The sequence below is a fragment of the Poecilia reticulata genome, chromosome 4 (assembly GCF_904066995.2).
Source record: "Poecilia reticulata chromosome 4, P_reticulata-male-v2, whole genome shotgun sequence".
Taxonomy (NCBI): domain Eukaryota; kingdom Metazoa; phylum Chordata; class Actinopteri; order Cyprinodontiformes; family Poeciliidae; genus Poecilia; species Poecilia reticulata.
Window position 1 is genome coordinate 18,599,478 of NC_088833.1, and position 27,911 is coordinate 18,627,388.

General features: G+C 38.4%; 3 protein-coding genes across 3 annotated transcripts; all 3 read right to left on the reverse strand.

The window, feature by feature from the left end:
- Positions 1–640: 640 nt before the first annotated feature.
- Positions 641–12,919, reverse strand: slc1a6 (solute carrier family 1 member 6). Its single transcript, XM_008406911.3, has 12 exons — positions 12,625–12,919; positions 12,422–12,511; positions 8,369–8,635; positions 8,124–8,261; positions 7,752–7,959; positions 6,374–6,416; positions 6,147–6,275; positions 5,872–6,056; positions 5,487–5,720; positions 4,238–4,432; positions 2,856–2,990; positions 641–2,577 (listed from the first exon to the last, which is right to left on the reverse strand). Exons 3-12 carry the CDS (start codon positions 8,589–8,591, stop codon positions 2,379–2,381), a joined length of 1,689 nt encoding a protein of 562 aa, XP_008405133.1. The 5' UTR covers positions 8,592–8,635; positions 12,422–12,511; positions 12,625–12,919; the 3' UTR covers positions 641–2,378.
- Positions 12,920–15,981: 3,062 nt separating this feature from the next.
- On the reverse strand, positions 15,982–22,120 carry tax1bp3 (Tax1 (human T-cell leukemia virus type I) binding protein 3). The gene is made up of 4 exons (XM_008406913.3): positions 21,724–22,120; positions 19,556–19,675; positions 17,647–17,724; positions 15,982–17,476 (listed from the first exon to the last, which is right to left on the reverse strand). Exons 1-4 carry the CDS (start codon positions 21,760–21,762, stop codon positions 17,327–17,329), a joined length of 387 nt encoding a protein of 128 aa, XP_008405135.1. The 5' UTR covers positions 21,763–22,120; the 3' UTR covers positions 15,982–17,326.
- Positions 22,121–23,146: 1,026 nt separating this feature from the next.
- hsh2d (hematopoietic SH2 domain containing) lies at positions 23,147–27,911 on the reverse strand. The gene is made up of 6 exons (XM_008406914.2): positions 27,850–27,911; positions 27,386–27,514; positions 25,911–26,000; positions 25,669–25,834; positions 25,281–25,541; positions 23,147–24,620 (listed from the first exon to the last, which is right to left on the reverse strand). Exons 2-6 carry the CDS (start codon positions 27,508–27,510, stop codon positions 24,174–24,176), a joined length of 1,089 nt encoding a protein of 362 aa, XP_008405136.1. The 5' UTR covers positions 27,511–27,514; positions 27,850–27,911; the 3' UTR covers positions 23,147–24,173.

The following is a 27,911-nucleotide window of genomic DNA, read 5'->3' on the forward strand; positions in this document are numbered from 1 at the left end:
TTTAACTAGAGACACAGGAGATGTATATGTTGGGTGGGTGATTATTTAAACCAGAACAGGTGAGAGTAATTAACTAATTAACAGCTGGGATGAAGGAGGTGAGAAAGGTTTCACAAATTGTATGTCATTCAGTGCAATTTCTGAATCTGGGTGGGCTGGACAAATCACATAAAAACTTTGTGACAACTAGTAATGTTAAGGGATGAGTATGAATCTAAACCAAAGAAAGAAAAGAAAAAGATTTGTTATCCAGAAAGGATTAATTTTATCCTTTGAAACATGAAATAAAGAACATGTTTCAGAAAACCAGGTGGTCAACTTACCCTTATTTCCTCCTGTTGCCATGGTGAATCATGTTTCTGACCTCCATCGATAAGGCTTATATATCCACTTTTGTTTCCGAGACATGACTATTGTCTCAATCTGCTTTTGTTTTGGAATCATAATTAATTTTTGTTGGTGGTGGTGGTTAGTTAGGGTGTTGTAGTTAAATAAATGTAGCGGAGCCCAGTGACAAAATATTAAATGTAGAGCTTTATTTCAACATCCCATGTTTCACAGTAACATAGAAGAGCAAATAGTATCTTAGGATAATATCCTCCACAAGGGGTAGCCACAATCACAATAATGAGAATTACAGTTCAGTTCCTGAGACATTTATTCATCACATTTTTCATACAACCTCCACAGAAACTTAGAGCTGCTCTTCCATATAAAACAATGTTTTGTTTGGTAACATCAAGCATCAGAACTAAGCCATATTTCTGAACAAACACTGCACAAAGTCAGAAAATCCTTAAAGTCACTGATAAATAAAAGCACTTGTTAATCACTAGTCACACCAGACTTAAAAGCTAATTTATATTTAAACTCTCAAATGCTTCACAATATGTCTTCACAGCACTCGTTCACAAACCAACAAGAGGAACAGTCAATTCAGATTTTTCAGTTTTCTTGTAACGATGTTACAAGGCTTGGTACAATTATAAAAAAACTACAAGAAAACAATCTTAGTCGCACAGTGCCGTGGATAGACAAAAATAAATAAAATAACAGCATTTAGCATTGTTGTAGCTAATTCTGTGAAATTACCGGGTCGCAATAGCACCAAATAAATATCTGATATCAAATAAACACCTCTAAGAAAACACTGTGTAAAATCATTTACCCCAAGTTACTACATTTAAATCCTTTTTCCTGATTTCACCTTTCAAGCAGTAAAGTACATCCAAAGATTTAATTAAACTGTAGGAAAGCTCACATAATTTTTACCCCATAAAGAAAAAAAAAAACCTCAGTAATTTCTATTTACAGCCTGATGAGCTAGAGTGCTTTTCAGGTGGTTTGTGAAACCTTGTAAAACTCCCAAAGAGAGGTAGTCAAGATGAAAATGACAAAAGAGGGAGTACACAAAATAAATTATATTTGTTTAAAATATTGGTCCTGTTAAAGAAGTGGCCTCACTGGAGGCTGGGATGTAATGCTAGTTGCAGAAAAAACAGTACATTTAACATAGCAAAATATCTTCATAGTGGATAAATAAAACGCTTGGAAGTGTGAAGGGTTCTGAACTTTATGTGGCCTAAATTTATTTTTATATTAATGTTGTAGGATACAATTAGCTTTTTTTTTTAAAGAGGGAGTGTTACATATTTTCAAAGTACATAGTGACATTTTATAGCACAATCAAGAAACTGTGTTACCTTTAGTTGTTATAAAAATGCTGTATTTATAAAATATAACAAAAGAAATTTGACTTTATAGTTTGACGCCTTGAAATTGGGCGTTTGTCTCTTTAAGAAGCTTCTGCTCTCTCTGACACTCCGCCCTCAGCACGTGATCATAACGATGCTTCTCCATAGTACGTTTAGCAACGCTGGAGATTGGAAGCTGTTCGCATGATGAGCTCAGCAGAGCTCAGCAATTCCTAATTGTCGCTGTCAGTAGACTGAAGGAGCAGAGTGGGGAAATTGTGACTGAGTTGTGCTCTGTAAGGGGGAAGTTCGACTTTGGGACTGCAGCTCCAAGAAGGAGCTTTGTGGAAATAGTTGGTGCATTGTGGGAGCTAGAGTTTAGGCAATCCAAATGACTGCCACAGGAGATTGAATGATTCCTCAAACATGCATGAAAGAAACAAAGCAACTCTCCAGATGTGTTTTAGATGAGGGAACAACATTATAACATGATGTAAAGCTCAAAAAGCTGATTTTACATACTACTCCCTCCCTTTAAGAATGCCTCATTTGTTGCAGAAGACGCAGCTTATTTAACCAATTCCAATTTAAGGTGTTCAAGAAAGTCCTCTATCTCAACGATTCTCACTTTCTTGCTGAAATGTTATTGATTTGTTAAGTCCTTTCAGGTGAAAACAAATTTCCTCACATCGTGGTCTCGTTGTTGAGGTGGTTCAGTGTGTCATTATCCTGGCAGATGAGCTGGTATGGCTTCTCATTCTCCTCTATCACAGAGTTTCGCAAGTCAGCATCTTGATTCTGCAGTTCTTCACGAGAAAGATATTCCACGATGCCGGCACCGAGCGAGTCGCCCAGCACGTTGGTGGTGGTGCGCAAACGATCCCTGCAGCGGAGACGGAGACAGAAGATGTTAGATGATAAGGAGGAGAAACTGGGGCACACCTGCAGGGGTTGATTATGCAAAGAACCATTTCAACCAGAAACATTGGTGTACACCAACTACAAATATCCTCACAGGCTCTCTAATCTGTTGCTCTGCATTATGTATCAATAACCTTTGTAGACGTGCAGCCTGTAGGCTCTCAGAAGCTCCACAATGACATTTAGGCTGCCTCAGTCCCAGACCAATCCCCGTCAAGCTGACATTTAGTGGGAACTCACAAGAACCAATCCACGGCGATGATCAGTGTAATGTCCTCTGTGGGCAGTCCCACCGATGTCAATACGATCACCATGGTCACCAGGCCAGCCTGAGGGATGCCTGCTGCTCCGATGCTGGCAGCCGTTGCTGTGATACTGAGTGGGTGGGATGGAGAGTGGAGACATTTAATAAAGAGAAACAAACAAACAGCACATGTGCAGTCATAGTGGGAGTAGTAGAGTGATGAAGCCAAACAAGGAACTATTACACTACCTACACTACAAACTGTGTTACGCTCCACATTTAACGTAACTTAATCAGAAGACACTGTTAATGCAATATGTTTTCAGAAAAGCTTAAACTAGAGCCATAAATCAGTTCCTCTAGGTAAGAAAGTCAAAGGACAAAGCAGGATTGGAAAAGAGAAAAGCCACTGTAATCCACATCTTTCCTTTTCAATTCATCTCATCTTCTAGTTCACATCAAAGATTTTCACCAAACCTCATCAACCTCTAATAAATCTCTACTCTAAAAACTTTTAATCAGCTATGCTTCAATAAATATTGTTATTCTGAGCAAAATTCCCTACTTTCCACGACAAAAACAAACAGAATGCTTCGATTACAAAAGCTTTGATGGATTACATTTTAAAAGTAAAATACATGCGTGACACAAAAAAGATGAGGTGCACGTCTGACAAATTTCAACCTGCAAACTCAGTTTCTCATTTCCGTATTAAACTCATCAACCGGTTTCAGATTAAACTTCACAAAATCTCTGATGTCTTTCTCATTTTTAGATTGATAAAATTATGCTAAGTGAAGTTATTTATAATTATTCACTGTAACAGTGATTTAAAAAATTTTTCTTGACAGAGCATAGAGCTCTGTTGAGTAAGATTAACTGTTAGTCTATGGTGATAAATTGTTGTTTTAGTGCAGTGTTGTGTTTGACTTATAAACTTCAATATGTTTTCCTCAACTACATAAAAGGCTGCCAAAACTACAGATTATTAAAAGTTATTAATAAGCAGATTGTATGGGATCCATTGGAAAGTGTCACATTATCCAAAGTCCCAAGATGGCACTGCAATATTTTTATTTGTAAGCATATTTTAGTGTTTGAAACCAAGAAATATGTATTAATTTTCAATAATTTGATGATGAAATGACAGTGGATATCCAAACGTAGAAAAATAAAAAATGATACAATGTATTGGTTCTGTTGTTGTATGAGCTTAACAGATGTGCTCACATTTATTTTTGAAGAAGCTTAAAATGTCTTTAATATAAACAGACAAATTGTACAAAAATGGTTAATCATTTAGGTAAAATATTAATCCTACTCTTGCATTCATTGTGCTTTAAATTCATTTATTAGTGATTAATGAAAACTTGCTAACCTGATGGTGAGAATCTGCCCAAAGTTTAGGTCCATGTCGTTGACTTGAGCGATAAAGATGGCCGCCACAGCCTCATAGAGCGCGGTGCCATCCATGTTGATGGTGGCACCCACGGGAAGGACGAAGCGAGTCACTCGTTTATCGACGTGGTTGTTTTCTTCAAGACATCGGAAAGTGATGGGCAGAGTAGCAGAACTGCAACAGAGTGGGAAAAAAAAAGACAAAAGACGTAGCGTCTGTGATCAGAGATCGGGTTGTGAAGATAATAATATTCACAACAATTTTATGCTCCTGAGATTTAGGGGTAGCCCCAACATGATTAAAGAGTGACTGCTAATTTCAACCTGGTGTGTAGCAGGTTGAAATTAGCTACATTTTGCAAATAGTGGGTCAGTGCTATGTTGAAGCCTTTGTCTCAATATAGCTTCATTAATACTTGAATGAAGCCTATTTCAACACATTAAATTTTATATGTTGATAAATGTAGGTGATGTCATGCATTTGGCAATATAATGTATGTGGTTAATCAAGATGTGTTCAAAGACTATCTGTGTCTAACTCCTGTCCTATAGGTGTTGTGTTCTGCATTTTAACGATGTATTGCTGTGCTAACGACGCTGAATTAAGTCACAACATGCTCTGAAGTCCTGCAAAGGACAGGTGGTTAATCATTTATTAGATTCAGGAGTTTTTTTACATCCAGATCTAAGGCGAACCGGTCATAAGGACTGACTTTGGATGTTACCGATCAAGGTGTGTGACAGTAGGATGGCAATAAAACTGCTGAACCCTGGAGATCAATGGAAAAAAAGTTTCTGTTAGAGTTTTCTGGCTGCAACTTGAAGTCAATGAATCAAAACTATTTTGTGGGAAGTTTAAACAAATGGATAGAAAATACATTTATTTTTGCAAAAACAGTCTGCTTTGGGCATTAGTGCTGTTGTCATTATGTGCACAAGCCAACATCTCTTTACATGCTGGATGCTCATCAGAACATTTCATTCTAAAATGGTCAGTAATGTGGCTATTCACTATGTCTGTTGAGCATTTTGGACAGTAAAATACAAAGCCTTTTTAATGAAATAGTGGTTTTTCCTTGACTTAGTTTTTGTTCACAATGAGTATGGAAACTCTTGACAGAAAAGAAGTCCCTACCCAAACTAGACAGAGGGACCCATTAGGTCCTGATGGGAAAGGGATGGAAGAGAGAAATAAGATCACTGAGAAATATTTTCATGGTGAAACTCACCTAGACGATGTCCCTAAAGCGGTGATAAGGGCCTGCAGCAGGCCACCGATGAAACTATAGGGATTCCTTCTGGTAACCAGAAAGTAGAGCAGCGGTAGGACGAAGAGTCCATGGATTAGAAGACCCACAATGACAGACACTGTGTACATCCCCAACTGACCACCCACTTCTGCCAGATCCTTCATCTCCACTATTTTCCCAGCAATCAGAAACAGGATTCCAACTGGAGCGTACCTGCAGAAGGAGATGATTCGGGAACAGTGTTTACTGTCACAAACAAACATGACAAAATGCAAGTGCAAGCTTCATTATCTATATAACAGTTTTACAAGTAAGTCAGAAAACCCATTTTGCCGAAAAAGCAGCAATTCTGGTAATTATTTACCAAATGATGACGGCTACCAGCCTCATTATGGCCTCGTTTAAGCAGTCAAAGAACTCTTTAAGAGCGTGCCCCTGCTCTTTCATGTTGCCAATGACCAGACCGAAGCACATGGAGAAGACGACCAGACCCAGAGCGTTCACGCCGGCCGAGGAACCAGACACAGGAACCGTTTCCTCCACTGTCTCCTGCAGATCACAACAGAAACAACACTTCGTAATCTAGGCGAAGGGCTTAATTCTAGGAAATAACAAGATGATGTATTGATTTGAATTCACCTGTATGGTGCGTTGCACCCTTGTGAGGTTTTCATTCAGAGGAGAGTCTGTTATGTTAAGCAAGTCGGTGAGGTTGAGAGTCACTGTCACGTTTCTTGTGGAAACAGTCTTCTTGTACACAGTTTTATGCTGCAAATAAACCCACAAGTGAAGTTATGGAAAGGAAGTGAATACTTCTGCATGGCACAGAAAGTGGCAGAAACTGGAAGGAAGTGAAACATATTTACCTGAATGAAGCACGCTTCCACCAGGTTGGGGGGAAACATGTTCCTAAGTGGACAGACAAAAACTCCAGATGAGTCAAAACTGGTTTGTTAGAACTGTATGAAATATCACAAATAGTCCTGTAATAACACAATGATGTAGTACGGGGGATATAAATAGTGCACAGACCACTTGTTGAAACATCTGGTTTTTCGGACGTAAAAATGAAATCAACCTTCGGTGTGACGTATATCCTGTACATTTGAACTGAAAAAGAAACAACTCTGTTTGACGCTCAAAATAAAAAAAATTAAATGCTTCTATTGTTTAGTTGCATAATTGTGCACACCCATAAACTCACACTTTGTTAAAGAACCTTTTGATTCAATTCCAGCATTCAGTCTTGGTGGTTTCACACCTGTCAACAATTTTAGTGACTATTTAATTACGTTCAGCTGTGCTATTACGATTTTATTTGCATTTATATGTTTCTAGTTTGCAGAGAGATTACAGAGGATAAAAAGGATTTCGTTGGACATTAAATGCCAGTCAGAAGAAGAGCATAATTCACAGACCATATTCCTGTACCATGGCACAGAAAAATTTGAGACAAGGGACAGTTTCCAAAACTGGACATTTTTCCATATTTGAGAAGACAAGACAGAAAGTGGAGAAGGAACTGCCAAGAGACTGACAGCAACACTGAAAGAACTACAATAAATATGGTTCTGTTTTAGTTCTACATGTGTCGGTAATCCCTTCCTGTGTTTCCCAAATGTTTGGACGAAGGAGAGTGATTGCAAAACAAAAGCTTCTCTGAATCCACCATGAAGCCCAACTTTATGCTGACCATAGTTGCAAAAGACGTGCTTATCACAAAACATAAAAAAGCACCTCATCAAAAAAAAAAAGAGCACTAAATGTGAAACATGATGAGCATTATGATATGGTCATTATCAGGACTCTGGAGAACCTGAGAGAGAGCCATTCTGCTTTTATGCACCACAAATCCGCAACAAACTTCCAGAAAACTGCACAACAGCTGAAACACCGAGTTCCTTTAAATCTAGACTAAAAACCCTCCTGTTTATAATTGCTCTTGAACCAAAATAAATGAAACATTAACCAACAAATTTCATGTATAGTGATGGCACTTGGCAAAACGTAATGTTTCCATTGTTGCCTGTGTGTCCTATGACTTTGTATTTTTGTGTTTTAACGTTCTTTGAACTACCTGGTTGCTGAGATGTGTTGTACAAATACAATTGATTGATTCATAAGCAGCCAGCTCATTGCAGTTTTTTCATTTTCTAACCCTGGAGTTTTATTCCTTTTTCATGTAACTTTCCATGTGGCATTTTAGCCAAACACATTGATCTCACTAAACCAGTGGGTCCTCACCTGATGAGGTCCAGAAAAGCATCAGTAGCCTGAATGGATTCAATGTTTCCGCTTTTCACCGCAGGACTGTCCCTGCTGCCTTTCCCAGGACGGATGATCATGACAATCACGATGCCGATAAACACTGCGATCAGTGTGGTCACCATGTAGTAGACCACTGCGCGCAAACCCATCTTTCCCGATGCTCTCCTGTCCAACGAGGAGATACCTGAGACATTGAGAAATTGTTTGTGAAACTGCCAAATGTTGTTAACCCTAACCCTACTGGTATCATTACTTTATTTCTGTGATTTATGAGTAAAACATTTTCAGTAAATAAAGAGATGGGATTAAAGCACAGGGACTTTGTTTCTTTGCTCATCGTGAGCTAACCTGTGACCAGACTGGAGACAATCAGCGGCAGCACTAGCATCTTCAGCATCCTCATCAGGAGCTCCCCAGGAAAGGAAAAGTATTTTATCTCCCTCATGGACAGGTTATGGGGTCGTAGAGCAAAGCCTAGGATTACACCTGAACAGAAAGTAAACATTCCCACACATTCAAGCAAACAAATAAAGTCATTTGTACCCAAGTAACTGATAAGTCCTCCAACATAACATGACTTTATTCCCACTCACCCAGAACCACAGAAGCCACTGTGAACAAAACGAACAGGTTCCTCCTGAAGAAACCTTTGAGGCTTTTCTTGCTGATGGAGCCGATCCTCTGCCTCATGCTGCCTGCTCTCTTCTCCATGGCTCTGCGAAAACGCCTCCTGAGGTCAACTTTGTCCGGCAACGTTGGTCTTTCTGTGTCCTCGTTTAGAAAAAGGCTTGCACTGTTGGGTGGCTTCTCATTCATAATAAGCTCCAACACCTGGTCCAGCAGGCAGGTCTCGTGTGAAACTGAAAGAGGATTAAAAAGCAATATTTGTCGCTATTCCATGTTTTTTGTCTTGGATGGGTGAAGAAACCAAGAAGCAGATTTCAGCACCAGGCCAGTGCTGCGAATCAAAATTAAACGGTGACCAAAAATCTGACAAAAACATGTGAAACTCTGGAAGCTATTATACCATTGGCCTGTGCATTCCTGTTAATTAAAATAGCTTCATGGTCAGAATTCTCCACACTATAGCGTCATTTCTAAGCCAGCATGTCAAACTTGAATGCAATTAGAATTTAAACTACTTTAAATTCTATTTAAATTTAAAGTTATTTAAATAACTTTAAATAAGTAAGAGTTTACACATTATTATTGTGTAATAAGCTAAAAATGTTGCTACAAAATTGATGAAGCAGCAAAGAAAAACATACAGAAGAAGTAACAGGCAGCTCAACACAAGTCTCTTCTCACTTAAGCTAATGTGTTGTGTTCTGTTGCAGCTTGTCAAACAGTTTCTCCATTCAATTCTTACTTTACTTTGAAAGTACACAACTTTAGTTTTACACACTACAGAACTTGTTGTATATCTCACAAAAATTTAATACATTGTTTTAGCTGTGGAAAAAAAGAACAAAGAACTACAGTGTACACCTTGATTCTGTGGGTTTGCTAACTTTTACTGACACTGCAAAGCCTCAAGTCCAGTTTCCCAATTATAACTAAAGCAGGAAAAACTTCTTGTTTTGAAATTAGATAAGTAAAAAAAAAAAAAAATGCAAGTATCCTTTTTAAATGTCCTGAATGAAAAGTGCTGTCAGTGTTAAATTACTGAGCTTTCTTAAATCTTACCGTGTTTCTCTCTTTTCTTTGTGCGTGTAGTAACACGTGGCTGATAGTTTTACGTCTTCCTATGTGCCCCGGCTGCAGACCTGCTTCCTCTTAACACGTCCCCTTTTGCAAACAAACTAGACTTCCCGCGCTTTGACTCAGTGACGTATTCATGTGTTTATCTACGCCCTCAAGTCACACAGACATGACCTCCCTTTAACTGAACACCTCACAGCAGTAATTTCACATTTCTGCATCATTCTCACCCCATACATACATTTCTGGTGTTTTTTTTGGGGGGGGGGGGTTTGCAACAATCTGCTCCTCTCTTCTTACCTTCCTTGTTGTCTAGCTGCTTAGACCACAGATGATTTAAAGTAATCTGTCATTCTTTACCCAGAGTTTGTTATAACGTGGCCCCTTTAAATAGGCTAATTTCTTCCCCTTCGATGTTATTTGGGTTTGATCAGGGATCATAATGTGACATATTTCACCTTACTCAACCCAAAGATGAGAATGAATGAAAATAGTTCAAAATACAAAATCTTGATAGATTATTACAGAGTCAAGTTAAATGAACCACTGATATGTGATGCATAAGTATATGTATGCAAAATATTTTAGGGATTTCTTGTAAAGCAGTAGCAGGTGGGAACAATGTATGACAACAAATGAGGGGATGAGATTTCAGGGATGACCCAGAACCAGTTCATATGCTGGCATCCTCTATCTTAAAAGCATTCTTTTTATTTCAAACTAAAAAATACATGTTGCTCCTGAATAAAAAAGGTGAAAGTAATAGGCTCCTTCTGATTGCACAGTTGAGAAGATACAACTGTAACAGAGCACATTCAGCTGCAAAAACATCATGCTATTAACATCCAGGCACAGCGAGCATCACTGTGTGTGTTCAACTATAAACTATCAACTTCAAAGCCACAACAAAGTTACAACCATAGTTATCGGACCACCGTCTTGGCTAACCCTTTTGCATAATGTCAAAGAAAATTCAGAAATGTACAGACAGTGCTGTGCTAGTTTTAAATCCCCCCTGTTTTAACAAAAGATTTCTTTGTCCAACTTTGTGGATCATGATTTAACAGAACCGTATGAAACACACCTGTTTAAATCAACAATGGTCATGCAGAATAAAACTGGTGTAAGCGTTGATGGTCGCTATTTTCTTTAAGCAACAATTCACACAAAAACATCAGATGTGTAAATTGTTATAGATTTCAAGAAAATTTATCCAAAAGCCACAAAAAACATCTGAACTTGCAGATAAGACAAAACACTAAAGAACGTTAACGCTGAACATTGAAGTAAAACATAAACACACACACCTATGCCTTGTTTCGTACAACTATAATATAAATTTAAGATTTATCCATGTAATACAAAGTACATGCTGCCTGTACAAGTAAATACACAACAGTTTCTGTAATTCATTAACAACATTGAGCAAATGCTCTTAATAAATATCCCTCTGCGACAGAAACAGGTGTAATTACTCACCACTCATGGTTACAGTCTTTGGGAGCAGTTAGATTAAAGTCAGGTGACGATCAGAACTGGACCAGCACACACTGCAATGACCTTAAGCTGTATTAGAGTGAGACGGTCCGGAGCAGAGCAGCACAATGATTACGGCTCTGCGCTGCGCTCATATACGGACAGACATGAAAAGACCTCTCCTATGGTCTGACCTTCTCACATTTCCACACATAAGCCTGGAAAACACACACACACACACACACACACACGCACACACAAAGGACAGTCCATCTTTCCCTTAATGCATTCAATAAAAGTCTATTTATTTCAGGAACTTTATCACTAAGTGAAACACACATTTATGTTAATTACACACAGATGGCAGTTCGGAAGACATTATTCCTGTAAAACATGATGTCTTCCTACTTATGTAAATTATTTTTAAATAGTCTTTATGCAGAATTTAACTTTTTTGAAGTATTTTCTAAAGCAGAGAAACTTGTCAAAACAAATGTAGGATGAGAAAAGTCTATTTATCAAGCTGTCTGTGCATTAAAGCTGCAGTATGTAACTTTTATATTAAAAAAATACACATATTCGTTGAAACTGTCAGTATTTTGTGACAGTGTGGAATGAAACAGATAATCTGGGAAAAGATCGAGTGCCTCTGACTTTTCAAAGTGCTCCCAGTGGTAACTGGAAACAACCAATCACAGCCAGGAGGCGGGACTTGGCACTGTCAATCACAATAAAATGTGGAGCTCCTCATCCCTCTTCGAATGCTAAGGCTAGATAGCATGGCCAAAGATGACGGTGCACGGTAAGTTATTGCTCACCATTAGCATATTTAGCAGCATTGATTGACAGTGCTAAGACCCTCCACCTTGCTCTGATTGGTTGTTTGTTGTCGGGAGCGGAGGAGGTGAAGGGAATTGGTCTTTTCCACATATTATCTTTTCCACATATTATCATAACATACTGTCACGACATGGTGATGGTATTAACAAATATGAAAATAATATATTCTTTATAAAAGTTACCTACTGCAGCTTTTAGCCAAAGTAGATGTCATCCCAACCTTATTTCTTTTTTACTCAGATCCATTTTTACTCAGAGCGAAAGAATGAAAGAGTATAAATATAAAATGCAGTCAGTGTGACAGCTGCAGTTTGTGAACTATAATTACAAAACTTTTGAGTTTATAATGGCGTTGTCATCATTTTTGACTTTTAGAGACCCAGAGATTCCTACATCTGAACAGGAAGTTAGAGAATGACAAATGAAATCTATTTCTTTGTCATCACTTATTTAAAAATGCTAATCCTTGATATCGACACAATAATATTTATTTTAAAATAAATGGATAGATAGATAGATAGATAGATAGATAGATAGATAGATAGATAGATAGATAGATAGATAGATAGATAGATAGATAGATAGATAGATAGATAGATAGATAGATAGATAGATAGAAACTTATTTACCCTGTAAGAGTCTCTCCTTCCTTATGTCAGACTTTCATGACTTGTCTATTCTCTTCGTTTCAACTTCTCCTCCTTGCAGGTCTTCAGAACCTTTACAAAGTCAACACACAAAAATGTATTTCAAATATCATTTTTGACTCTATATTCTGTTGTCAGTTGAGCAAAAAAGATGAGAAGCTAATTAGAAACAAAGTCTCGCCCACCTATTCTTCAGAAACGATGCTCTCTCCATCATGTGTATCTCTCCATCTTCGCTCCACCGCTTGCTGCCGATAATGAAGCAGTGATGCCCACTCACACACTCTCCCCTCATCATCCGCACTGTAAACTCTACGATTTACAACGTAAACCGATGTAGCGCGTCGTGCTTTGTGAGGAGGCGCGTCTGGGATGTGCGTGTGGGTGGAGGAGAGGTTGATCATTTATTTGTATCCATAAAACCTGAATTTGAATGAGCCTCTTTGTTCTGGGATTAATGTAAATCTGACTAAATGACTCTTGTAGAACTTAAATAGCATAAATAACATTACTGTAATGTATGTGGGTCCTGGTGCTTGTAGACAGCACACAGGGGTTATTGCTATGACAACAAGCATGTGCTCAGTGCTGAACTCCAGGGAACTGGTTGTATCTGTTACCCTGCTGGCATCCAGCTGCCCAGCTCTCACGCCCACACATCACACTGGTCTTCACAAAACTCCATTAACATGCATGAACATGAAGTGTGAGGAGAAAGAAGCTCCTCAGCAGCCAGTCACGCTACACCGTGTATTATTCAGAGGGAAGTACAGTAAGCTAACACAGGAAAAAGAGACACACGACATGGAAAAATGTTTACCTTTTGCTTTCTGTGGCTTAAAATAAGGTTTTCTGTTGTATTTCAAATATCTCAGCAAACATTTTCACAATGCACAGAGCAGAGGGTTAAAGAATGAAACTAAACGAATAAATAACTCAGTAAACTTATCTCCATAAGATTCATTTAGTGGCTCCTCTGAAGCTCTTGAAGGGCCCAGGATTGTTATTACATGAATGCATATAGCTATGTTTTACTTTTCTTATTTCTTCAAAATGTCAAATTGTTCTACACCTACAACTGAGCGTCCATCATAGTGTATTTTTTTAAGACTGTTGTCAAGGCTTATTTGCAATAAATGTAGCCAGGTGTCTTCCCTGGGATGAGATGCATTGATCTGCAACAAGCGGGTCAAAATTACAAGCAAAACTGGGATGTGGAGGGATTTCAGAGAGGCAACGAAGAACGGCTTTCAATTGACTTTGATGAAGTTCTGGAAAACTGAGAGAGTGATCACAGCCCCAGACTGATGACTGTGGAGGATCTCCTGAATCCGGCCTCCACAGTCCCTGCTGTGGCAGCAGAATCCTGTTCTGTCACCGCAGGCTGATGAGGAAGCTAAAACGCTCCGCAAGGCTAGCGCAGCAGAAGTGACGGAGATTTCTCCTGAGATGTTGAACGCTCCAGAGATTGTTGGACTTTAATGGCTGACTAGACAAGGTTAAAGACAAACTGCAGTGGAGGTTCAAAGTATTAAGAAAGGAGCTCAGACTGCTGACGAATCAAATGAGGCCATCAGAAAGAAGCTGAACCGTTAACGGTGGTGCACAGCAACGGCTCACCAAAGGTGATGAAGAGCGTGAAGTTCATGGGAGTTCACAGACAGACCTTAACCTGATCAGAAAGCGTTGGGTCTCTGGTAAACAACAGTTTCTCTTCCCACGCAGGACAAGATTAAATCTTCTTCCTCCTCCCATCTTCACCTCCTTCCAAAGAGAACCAAGGCCAAAATGACCAACTGTGTGGTGCAGCAGCTGTCTCTCTACCCCAAATTTTAATACAACTCTGAATTAAAATATTGCATTCCATTACATTTTTTAAATCACATGAAGGTTATTTCAGCCATAAAAGCATAAAAGGGTGGAGGATTTTATTTGAAAATGGGAAATAATCCACATCTTTTTTTTAGAGCCTGACGTTTGGGTATTTTTAAGACCTCAACGTGTCTTGGCTAGATTTTAAGCATGCTTATGTTGTAAAGATAAAAACAATAGAATAAAAGGCTTTCAATAAATCTTATCCTTACTCTCAATAAAACAAAGTGTCATCAGTCTAATCTGCTCTTAATTATCAGGGCAAAAAACAGAGAGATGTCCACTGAATGCTCAAAAATCAACAAAGTTGTTTTTATTTCTGATGATCCTGTTCCAGTTTGGTGTAGGACCAAAGCGATAGAGGCAGACTGCATCGCCATGGAAACGCAATCATCATGCCATAATGTAGGAGGCATGGATCATGTATGAACCACGCTTGGTGCAATTACTAGCTCGCCCACAGAACAAAGACGTTTCTCAGTGTTTTCTTTGAGTTTAAATTGCCTTTCTCTGTCTTGCTCTGTTAATTACAAGTGATTTTTACAGAGCGCCAATTTAGAAATTTGCTTTAATTTAGTACATTGATAAAGTAACAAACATATAAACAGATCAACCAAAATAAACATGATTATTGCACGTAATGCATGTTGATTAAATTACCTCAAACAGTGCGTCTTGTAATGAATTTAGATGCTCATTGCTTCCACTTGTAAACTGTCCATTAGTTACCCGGCAACATGCCACATGTGAACGCCGCAGCATCATGAAGCTGCAAGTCTGAGCTTTGCCTCCTCAGATGTTTGTGCAGCCATGCTATTGTCTCTAAACAGTATGAAGGGCAGAGAAGTGGAATGAAGCATGCTTCCCCATCCCTGAAGCGCGCGCGCGCACACACACACACCCACACACCCACACACACACGATGACGGATCGCTCATCAATTATTTCTCAAAGACAGGATTTTGGCTCAGCATCGCCCCAAGTCGACTCTCACCCAAGATGTGGCAGGTGTTACTTTACGACTACAAACATGTAGCAGAGTTAATTCTGTCCTCAGAAAACAAACACCACTGATCAGATTTTTAATAATTACCGATTGAACCCGAGTCAAAACAACAGGCATTCAATTAAGTCTTACTTGGGGTTTCACGATAACTTCTACGGCTTCGTTTGGTATAGATTTCCAATATTTAGGAGATGAAGGTGCAAAAAAGCTCTGTACATCAAAAAGCCACAGGATAAACAGAAAGGTCAGAGCATAGATCGTTCCGCTTTGAAATGTCAGCTGATTATTCAGACCTGGGACCATAAAAATACTCGAGAGGCAAAAACTATACATCATGTTAAATTTGTGTGTTAATATCCCAAAAGTGGAAAAAATACATCAGGGTTGTGCAACGTCATGAGTGGTAGTCTGGAGAAAAACAAAACAAAACAAAAAAAAGAAAAACATTGATGAGAAATGTCGTCTTAATTTACCTTGTTAATCCCTCAAGAAAGTTATCTTCTTCACAGAAATTAGAAATAAAACCTCTGCAATCGCTCAATGTAGTGAATTGATGTGTAAAGTGAGAAAAGTAAAACAAAAACATTTAGCCTCGGATTCAATTTAGTCTTAAACTGGAAGGTTTAGAGTGAACACTTTAAAGACTTCAAACTTGTACTCCAACTTAATTATTTCAAATAAATTTTTATTACATAAAATCAAACATCCCAGTGAAAAAAAAGGCACACATGCCTGCATTTTAATCAAAAGCAGAACAAAAAAAACAAGAACATTGTCACTCAGGCATAAATGATTAGTGAATATAATCCATAATTTGTGTTTTAATGCTAAACTAAATAATAATTAGTAAAAGAATTAAATCTGAACATTATTTTCTGTCAACTGTGATGTTTAACCTAGAAAACACAAACAAAAGAGAAAATTGGAAACACAGTTTGTTTTAGGTGCTAGTTTAATATATTGAACTTGTTTTTGCGTTTAAAAACATTTCTTGATTTGATTTTAGCTGTACAAAGCCAGTTTCAGTGGGAAACATTTCTGATAAAACACATAGTTCATTCTTAGAGCAGGGGGACTAAAGTCCCCGGTTTGATTCCCGTTGCATGTGTTCCCCTTCTCTCTCTGCACTTTTTCCTGTCCAGAAACTAATGAATAAAAATATGAGAACGATTCTCAATTCTTAACCTGATAAATGTCAAGGCAGATGGAAAATGTATACAATAAATTACTGAAAAACCATGACTGGTGCCATCCAAATATATATGTATTAAAAATACTGTTTGTGTAAACAACTCGTTTTAGATTTTCAGTCTCTTTAATCAGATGTAAAAAGTTTATCGACTCAAAGCAAGAAAATGACCAGTAAATAATAATAAACCATGATACTTACACAGCATACTCTATCAGTTAAAAGGGGAAAAAAATATCATAAATCCTGCATTTTGGCTTTAACTTTGGCGTTTATTCTGGATAGCAGAATATTGGTTCTTTGCTTTAGATAAGAGGAAAACTGATCGTTAAGTGTGATCAATACGATTTAGTTGCAGTATCCGGTATCTGAATGCTACCGAGATTAATTTAACAAACATCAGCTAAATCAACATGAAGGAATCATTTTGTTTAACACTCATCAACACAATCAACATTTCTTTGTATTTGTTCTGCCAGTGGTCAAAAGTTACAAAAGGTAAACCTGGAATTACATTCGTGTGCTGTAGTGTGAAGATCAAACTCACTTCACTGTTCAGGTGATTTCATTACTGAGCTACAAAAAGTAGGAATAGATCTTAAAGGGAAAGCTAATAAGTTTATAGCAATTGGGATTACACTCGAGCCTCAGATAACTCAATAAGTCTCCAAACGTTAAATGGATGGACTTGAATCTGTTTTGTTTTCTTTGCATTGATGTAGCTTTACGGGCCACAGGGCAGCTGCATTTGGAGACGTCTGCAGCGTTTGTAAAAACTACCCGGTCCTTTGCTGTCCTCGCATTGGTCTGTGCAGGCAGATCACTGTCTGGGATGACTCCCCTTTGAATGTTTAACCGCTTCTTCCAGGGACTTCCTGGTTATCAGTAGCCTGACCACGTCTTCCCTCTTCTTTGTCAGCTTTTTACGAGCCTGGTCGTGAGTCACCATGGTCATATCCCAGCCGTTCACCTGGCAGGAAGGAAGGAGGACAGTCTTTTCAAGGTCCAGTCCAGGATAAGCAATAAAACTTGCAGCTTTAAAAAAAAAATGTTTTAACAACTCTCTACTCGCATTTTAAAGTGCCAAACAGCGCCATCTTGTGGCTTTTGCATCCAATGACGAGAGTTGCTACTACCCACCTGCATGATTTTGTCTCCTATCCTCAACCCTGCAACTTCTGCTGGTCCTCCTGGAGTTATCCTGGTCACATAGATTCCCTGCAGACCACACACTTCTTTTACACACAGTGCTACATACAGTTTATGTTTTCTCTTCTATTTGTGTACTAAGGTTTTTGAGAATTTACTCAAATGACGTAATGCATTTTAAATACTGAAATAACTGGACCAGCTCATGTGATATTTACTCGTGCTTTACTTTTAGTTCACAATCGCTCTTCTAAAATAAAATTAATTTCTCACATTTCTCTTCCACACCAACTGAAAAGCAGAGATTGTTGAGATAATCAAGTTTTCTCTGACATATCATTACTGTGTATAACCCGACTTCACTGAGTACTTCTGCTCAGCGAGCTGAAAGACAAATTTAACTGTTTGAAAATATTTCCAGTTGCACAAAAACATGGTGCATGCATTGAAATTACATTTATCCATCAATAACGTCTGATTTATTTATTTTTATTATCTGTTAATCACAATAAAAACATCATCATCCAAATCAGAATCTTTTTAATCTTCCAGCCAGCAGCCAGATGATTTCTGGTTGATTATTTGGACAAAATCAGTTAAAAAAGGTGCAATGACAACAAAAACACAACCAAAGATGCAATAAATTCATTTAATCTCTTGCACCGTTTTTATCTCTTCTCTTTGTAGCACAAACATACTTCTACCATAATTATGCATGTTATTTTGTTGGGTTTCTAAAAAAGGATCTGAAGTCCTCTCACTTGTTGACTCGCAACACATAAACTGATTTCGGGAAGCAACGTTTTAGATTCCTAAAATAAGGAATAGACATCTTTTCAGCTTTGAGCAGAAACAGATACATGTTTGATTATAAGTTTTGTTTAATGAATCTGAGGTATTTTTACTCAAGGTTTTTGTGGTGTGATAATCTTTTATTAGCTCTGTTTTCTAAGCAAAATATCAACTAGATGTTCAATTATATGATTTATTGGGCGTCTGTAGACAGGATCTAAACAATACCGGGAAATAATTAAGATCAACTCTGTTTTAGTGCTCAGCATCCGTCATATTCAATTCTAACATTGCACCTCAGTTATGTGTGCAGAAATCACTGGAAAAGGATAAAGTCCTCTGCCCTGAATTTCGGCCATTTTTCTTAGCAACAATGTTCTTCAGAAACTCGTTTCTTCTTCAGATTGTGTTGCAACCTTGTGGTGTCATAGTTGGGTAAGTTATTGTTTATTCACTATCTGCTAGTGAACCTGAGCTGCACATTTACCCTGCAGTGGTAAATGTGCACCACTGTACTGAATTTGTGGCAAGACTCGAAACGTTATGCGTATGAATGTGACACATTCAATGTGACAATGAACAAATGTTTCAGACTCCAGATGTGAACAGCTGGTAAAGGCTAAAAGACTCATAGCTGTAATTGCTCCAAGGTTGGTTCTTTTGTTTTGTTTTACAAAGCACCGCAGGTACAGACACTTTAGTTTAAAATACAGACAGAAACTTCCAAGAGCCGCAGCCGACTGCGAGTTAAAGTTATCATTCATTGGTAATAGGATAAGTGGAAGCACATGACTTGTTCTCAAACACTTCCACCAGCTTAGAGAGTTTATGCAATAATCAGGTTGTACATGAGTCTGCATAAACCTGCAGTACGTATTTCCATTACTCATATATTTGGGTCTGGCTTGTTCTCGCATGAGGCCATGAATAATACGTTCAGGCCTGTTCTTTACTTACAGCTCACCGGTATATGCCGAGTTAATTAATTTCATGCCTTTTCTGTTCCTCTGTAGCATAAAATAATATGCGTCTTAGTTTGACTCAAGGTTAAAAAGCCATTAGAAGAAACAGACAGTAGATATGAGTGCTTAGATGTTTGTTTTCTGACCTTATCTGACTTGTCCTCAGAGAAGGGGTTCTGCCCGGGGTCCTGGTCGATACCGCCTCCGATGCTGAAGCCCAGAATCAGGTTTTCTCCTTCGCGCAGCTTCTGGATTTCAATTCTTTGCTGTTAGAAAACAACCAAACAAAATCAGATTTTAAGCAAAACACTCAGTATAAGCTACCGACTTACACATATGAAATCTTCTCGAGTGATCTGGCATCGTTGCCCAACTGAGTCATTACTGGGCTGTTCAGACATGAGGCTAGCATAAATCAGGACAAATTGCAGCTGTGCCAGTTTTTTTTCCTGCTACTACAAAGAAATTGTTGTGCAAAATAAAACTTGTTGCTAATTAAAGCATTTAAAATTCCTACACCATCAAGGGAGCATCTTCACAACATAAGAGTTGATTATGAGGGACATTTTCTGCCAACTCAAGCCAAAAAAAAAAAAAAAGATGGAAACATTAATAAGCATTAATAAGTTCCCTGTACAGTGACAACCAGCTGCAGACGGATGGACGGGTCTGACTCCAGAGCTCCTCCAACACAAAGGCCGCCTGTGTGTGCGGTGATGAATAACCGCAGAGTCTCTCTAATACAATGAAGTCTAGAGATGACTTCACTGATGCTGTCGATCAGCCAATGAGTCAGGATTTCCAGATAAAAAGCTTCTCCCTTTCAGAGCCTTGCAACCACGGGCAACAACAGCAAATAGAAGAAAACATGTAATTGCAGAAGGAAAGACAGATATGTGTTGCAACTTATAAATTAGAAATGGTGACTAGAAGACGGCAACACACCTGAACAACTAGAACTGTGGAGAAAAAAAAAGGCTGGACAACAATGTATGTTTATCTTGTCATCATGCACAATGAGCAGGATGGTAACGGAAAGAAAAGCTTCAAAACTAACAGTACAAAGCTGCAGCAGGAGGTGATTTGGGACAAAAGTATGAATAACTAAAATTAGAAGTTATTGTCTGGACCACTGGTTGGTTGTTCAGCAAGCAAGACTAAAACATTTAGTTTTCTAAACTCTTCTGGGGCTCTAGTTGAAACTGGTCAGATGAACCTCAGATCAAACCTGCCAGAAAACTAAAAAAAAGACCAGATCACTGCAAGATTGTTGAGCAGGAACAATTAACAGACACCAAGCCTATAAAAAAAATCAAAGAGATGAGCTCAGGAAAAGCTGAAAGAGAATACAGAGACAAACAGGAATTTGCTTAAAAGAAAAAGAAAAAGAAAACTTGTTACATTTGAATTGGAATGTGAAGAAAAATGAATTCAATAAAAAAATAAAAATAAAAAAACCTTCCATCGGTCTTAAAAAAACAACCAGAAAATCTATGGTATTATCATATAAATATCAGAGGCTGAGGCTGGCTCGTTGTCCTCCAGCGACAGGTTCTTGGTTCTCCGGGTACTCCCAATAACTCGCCCAATAACTGCTGGAAATAGGCACCAGCCCCCCCACAGCCCTGCAAGGGTAAAAACTGTGGATCGATGGATATCAAATAATAATTAAAGGCTTTTTTGTTTTACAAAGAAGTAGTTAAATACGTGATATGACAAATATGACAAAGATTGTAATTATTTTTTCCAGTTCTCGAGTCATTTCATCACATTAATGTTATGAAAAAAGGGGACATAAAAGTAAGTCGGTAAATTAACCACAGAGAGAACCACTATAGTGAATGGTTCATGGTGATCTTCCTAGTTTGCGATACAATCAAAATAAAGCCAGAAATGTAAAAATAACGGATAAAAATACTACAGATAAAACAAATACTGTTGTGTTGCGTTCACGGACCAGGAAGAACTCACACACCTAGGGGGTGACGCCCCTGACAGGACATTTTCATACTGTGTGAAAGTAACAACTGTAAAAAAAAAAAAAAAATAGACTGTTAAAAATAAAAATCAACTAACATCTTAGATTATTCAAATTATCTGGCTAAATGTAATACTTAAACTGAAACAAATGTTCTCATTTTCACTAAACAAAGAAAATACTAACACAGTAATCAAGAACATCCGTATGATAGTTAATTAGCGCTTATGTTTGAACATATCTACTTAGTTTAATCCCCGATTAACGACAATTTTGGCCAAGAAGATGAACAATAGCATCCAGTTCAATGAAACACAGTCGCTGTCCTAAACTTACCACAACTGCAGTCACTGGTTGACCGGGGACAAACGACATCGTTTAGCTGTGATTTAACAAAAACAAAAACCAAAACAAAAAAAAAAACGAGCCGAGGAATGTTTAACAAAAGCTTTCGTAAAAGTTTTTAAAATAGGTTTTTAGTGGAGAAACAACTTCCCATGAGTTACTAGTAGGCTGATCCCGAGCTGAAAACCAGCGTCTTCCCAGATGACGTAATCTCGCCTCCCAGCAAACTCAGATGTGCGTGTTTCATTCACCCGGGCAGCTAGGGAGAGCGGTGTTAAATGGCTTGGCCGCTGCCTTTTTACCTCCAGACATTCCCTGCCGCGTCAGAGAGAGAGGACTGATTAATGTCCTTAAACGGACAGCAGGGCTGAGCCTCTAAAAACGAAACCATACTCCTTTAAGGCACAAAATCAGTCGTCTAAAGTGCTGCTTTTGACTATAATATGAAGTAATACTATGACCAAGTTATAGTATTATTATTGTTAACATAATAACTACTATTGCTCAAAAAGTCAGCATAACTCCCTGTGGATCACATGCTATGAAACTGGTTTAATAATCACACAATATGTGTCTTAATTTAACTTTTAATAAGCACATGTCATACAGACACTAATAATTGTATAATTTTTCTTACTATATATATTATATTAACTAAATATTATTACTGTATAATTTTCCTTACTATAAAAACACTCTTCCCCAGAGATGGTCAAAGAGTTTATGCAGGATTTGTGCCCCAGTTCCAGCTGCCAATCTCTCCTCCCAACATTAACAATTTATATATGTTTTCAATTATCAAATCTGAAATGTTTTATTATGACGAGCAATGACATTTGGGAAGGGGCTAACATCCAATATAATGGATGATGCAGCATAACTCTTGTATCTCCATCGTATTGCACTATTGTACTTGCTTCCATGTTTACATGGTTTTCATGCATGTGTGCACATCTATTTGTGTTTGTATGTTAGAGTGCACAGAATCATAACCAAAGGTAAACTGTGCAAGTAATCGCTGAACTCCTCCCCCCAGTAAGCCCTTTATTTATCCCGGCCTACTGTTTTTTGGGGGTTTTTCTGTAAAATGTTCAAATTCTAAAAATAGTCAATCTGCCCAGTAAAATGTTATATAATGAAATGTTGTATTTGCCTAAAGCATCTTCTATGATAAGCTTTTGTTCTTGCAAAGTCTATCTTTAAATTTAGCTGGTGCTGTTCTTCCCAGCTTGATGATGAGTGTAGAACATGTGTTTCCTATTAAACTGGAATGCAGCGCTCTGATCTGTCTTGAAAAATGTAATCTACAAGATCTGAAACTCTGGCAGGGACAAAACACCAGAGCGTGTACTGAAAGGCTCTTTGTGTTTAAAAATTAATTACCTACTGCACAGGATTTGCATATACTACATCGTGCATCTCTTAAAGTGCTTTATTTGGGTCATTTAACGATATTACATCTATATATCAAAAGTATACATGTGAAATAACATGTTTTGCATCCACCAAAGTCTGTAATGAATATACATTAGTAAATTATAAAGGTACATACTATACATTATACATATTTCAATGAAAACTGTTTGCAACAACTGTTTTAACTCACTTTATAGCTGTGAAACCAGTATGACCAGTATTCATTTCCTCTCTTCCAGTTGCACCTTTTTGATAACAAATGTTATCAAATGTATCACCCATTTGTCTGCTGTAGCATCAAACAAGATTTTTTTCACAAGTATTCTTTGCAGGGATTTGTTACTTCATTGAAGTGTAAAACATTTATGGAAAGTTAATGCCTAACAAATAAGAATTGCAGCAGGTTGCCTTTATTTACATGAGCTGCTCTGTAGGTTGTCACAAAACATTCAGACAGTGTAACAGTGAATCTGACTGTTTAAACGGAACAAAAATATATTTTTTTAAAGCCAAATTAGATCTGGATTAGTTTGGATCATCAGTTTTCAAAGAAAGATGTCACTGTTCCCATTTTGCCTCAGGGAATGTGTTCATTTTTTGTTGCTGATTTTCAAAATTAAAAACTGCAAACATTAAACAAATTTGACATCGTGATCAAGCTGAGCAAACAGGCTAATTTATTATTTTTTTAAGGTTGACCTAAGTCTCTAAAAGTTATATATGTACTTACTTAGCACAATGCCAGACAAACGAGCTTTGAGGTCAAAGGATGAATATGCTGAGTAGTTTCAAGTCCTCATGAAATGTACACTTGTCCTATCTGACCTGTCAACTGAGTGATTAAGGTGGTTTGTGTTGTGGAAACAAAATACATGCCCACATTTTATTCATCCCCTTTCTACACATCACAAATTTGTAGTCAAGATTTCTTGATCCGGTGATTTCTCCTTACTACCTACTTGTGGGGTTGCAGTGTAATTCACAATGCAGTCAATAGAGGGAGTTTTAAAATGAATGCCAGTATCTCAGTAGCCTGGAGCAAAAGGTGGAGGCGATCCGTACTCCTGAGGTAGCATTTGATCGTTTAGTTTCACATCTGTGTGGTGTTGAGGGGGAGCACGAAATGTGAGCTCTCCTGTGATTTCCTGGTATTCGTTTTCCGTGACTTCTCTGCTGTCATTTGGCCCGTTAGTAATCTCTGCATAGACGTTTTCCGGTGGGTTGCTCGTCTTCTTCTGGAATTTCTTCTTGAGGCTCTTCAGGTTCACAGCGACCGATGGCCTCAGATCCTGTAACTTCACTGACTGGATGTTGGTGAAGAGTTTTCTCTCGGTGGCTGACGGTGTAGAGGAGCTGTCGGACACCACGGTTGTTCTGCTGCAGACCAGGTTTTGCTTATGGACAACATGATTCCTCAAAGGGACTTCAGGAGGCTGGATCCACCGAGAGCTTTTCCTCATATTTGGCACTGGCTGCAGATCAGAAACATGAAACGCAAGGCACATGGATTTAGATTTGAAAATCTCATGCATGAATCTTAAACATGGAGCGCAATAAGTTGGTGATCAGTATCAGGGCCACAAACTGTGGTGTTTGGTCGTTCTAATTTTTGAGAGGAACTGAAACATGAAGGTGCGCATTGACCTCCAACATCTAACTTAGCATGCATGTTTTTGGAAGCCAGAGTACTTGCATGTAAAGTGAGAACATGAAAACTGAAAACGTCACGAAGAAAACCCCCAGCTGGAAGTCAAACCCAGGTGTGAGGCAGTAGTGTTAATAACCTCACCACCCGGCAGCTCAAAACTGCTTTTTGCCCTGCGGACATGTCTGCTTTTGTAACTAAATGTAAAGCAGAAAATGCAAAAGGTTGTTGAAATCCTGGGTTATCTGTGAACAAACTTGTCCATTACATTTCCTGGAGTAAAATCTCATCAGACTAATTTCAACTGTGCTAAATCTCTGGCTTGTACAATATGTAAAACATCCTAAGCAAAGGCAAAGGCTGCCTCAATACAAGTTAAAGGGGAACCAAAATGCAATGTAAAGTAAGAAAGAAAATCAAAAATGTATACATAAACATTCTTCTGTTTCCAGTTTGACCACAAAACAGTCTTTTCTCGTCACGTTACCGAAGCTGGAAGAGGAGCGGTGAAGTGTTGTAAATCTTCCTCCAAACTAGGGTAGAGTCTGTTTGGTTGGCTGTTTGGGATGAAGAGTGCAGAGTTCCTCGGGTTGTTGGGTCGATAAGGAAGGGCGGGTGGGAGCTCGTTCGCTGGTTGTGGTTGACTCTGGTTGGGCTGTCGGAGGTTATTTGGCAGCACGCTGGTGGTGTAGCTTCGGGGTCTTTGGGAGAACTGTAGTTCTGCATAGTCTATACGGTCAGCGGATGACTAAAATGAGATGAGACCAACTGATTCACTTCTGGACTTAATTCAACTTCCATACAACTGTTTGCCATTTTTTTTTATCGAGATATTTTGCAATATTCATCAAAACCAGAGACATTTATATTCTTACCTGTCCACAAGCAACTGTGAGCACCTGATTGAAAGGCATGATGGGATTCCGGCTGTGAAAGTCCACCAGGTGCTGCAGACTCCTGTGAGTCCTGTCATCCCCTACTATGATGTACTGGCCATTCTCCAGGACATCAATCATGAAATGCCTGCAGTGTTCATCTTCGCTGAGGTAGGCCCACACAACACAGTGATGATTTTGACCTCTTACTCAATCGGCACAACAAAGCTGTGAACACTCACCGATATGACAGGGTGTAGCCAACTCTGCTCTCGCTGACTCTGATGAGGAAGTAGCCAGGCGGCTTCACCGTGAGCCGTTCTTCTGCTGTCCTACACAAATCAGCAGAGACAAAGGCCTCTTTCACACATGCACTTTCAGCTGGAAATGTGTTTTGCGCTGCGCCACTATCGCGTTTTAAATGTTTTAATAGCCACAGAAAATACTTTTGCATAATGACAACATATTCTCTCATTCACAAATTATGGAAAATAAACTGTCCAGAATAATAACTAAATGTAGACAGACTGTGTTTGTTTTGTTTTGCTTTGAGAAAAGATTTCTTTTAGAATCGTAAGTATCCTGAACTGAGACCCATCCAGTACTGATTAACCTTGTTTGGTCTATTGTTTAAATTGGGTGTGAGCAGATCTGTTGAGTGCGAAAGATTAACAATTTGTAGCACAAGTAAAGGTCAGGACTGAGTAAATATTGCAGCAAAGCTGTAGCAAATAGAACTATTGTTGTTTTTTTAATAGGTCAAGCAGCAGATGTCCTTCCTTCAATTTGCAAACAATCACTGTTCACTTTTATGCTGCACGCACCACAGGTTTGCAACAAGCACAGAACAATGAAAGGAACTAACTGAGAAAGAAAGTGAATGACAGAAATGTTGCTGTGCAGTTGTGCATCTTTCTCTTGCAGATTCTGATGATTTCTGCTTTGCTTGACTCTATAAATACCAATAGCAGTGGGAGTCATGTCTGCGGATGCAATTATAGGAAGAGGTACATTTACAGATTGCAGTAACTGAAAACCAGATGCACATTATGACTTTCTAATAAAAATCTAATTGCATTTCAGCTGGTAATTACTCTCACTGGTACAGCAGGAGGAAACGTCTGCCGGAGGAAATGTTTTGTCACGTCACATCCATCAACTTCAATGCATTTTAATGTGATTTTATGTTTTTTTTCTTCTTTTTTTGTTCCTCTAAAAGGATTGTTCTGTATTTAGCTACGTTCACCTTGCCATCAACCTTCCTTGTGCCTGCCTAAGAAAACCACCCCCTACCTTAATGCTACCACCACCATGTTTCATGGTGAGTGTGGTATGGTAGTTTTAAAGTGGCACTATGTGAAAACATATTAACACCTGTACAGGAAATAAGTGCTCACCACTTATTTTCTGTTCAGTAATTGATGAGGATTCAAAACTTGAAGTTTTAAGCAAAGGTTTCATTAATTGGTCTTTTTGCATTTTCTCTTTTTTTTTACTTTCTTTAAAAACTGTCTTTTTTTTATTTGATCGTCTTCAAGAAAATCATTAAAGCAACCTTAAAATAGCTTGCGTTAGTAAGCTATTTTAAGGTTGCTAAAACAAACACTGTGACACTGACATCATTCCTGTGTGTGATTTGTAAAAGCCCAGTTCTCTCTTGTACATTCCTACTGCCGCAGTGACAGATGGCAGATGGTGATAGACTTTGAAAACTTACTTCCTCGTAATAATCCCATGAAACCAGTCTGGAACCGAGCCGTTCCCAAACACAGACCGGAGCTGGGACTCCGTGAACCAGGTAAAAGGATCCTTTTGACCCTGTGTCGACTGACTCCACTCCATCGTCCTGACAAAAATAAGCACATCATGTAGTTCTGTTGTAATGCGCATGCAAAAGACTTATTTCACTGATTACCTACACTAGATATTTGTACACAGTGTTCATAAAACCACAAACTCATTGTTCCTTTTTTTTTTAATGCACTGGGAACTTTTTTCCTCTCAAAGATTTTTCACAAAAGCAAACTTTAACTTCTAACCATTTTCATTCAAACCAAATAAAACAAGCTGCTTTTAAAGAGTAAAACAGAACTCTGCTACAGTTGACGACAATGAAAATTCACGCCAGTTCTTTTTTTTGCTGCGTAAATCTGAGCTCAGAGCAACACAAATGTGACTCACCTTCTCTGATGGCTTCAGGGTGAAATGACGTTGCAGAACTCAGTCGCCTGTCAACACCTGCG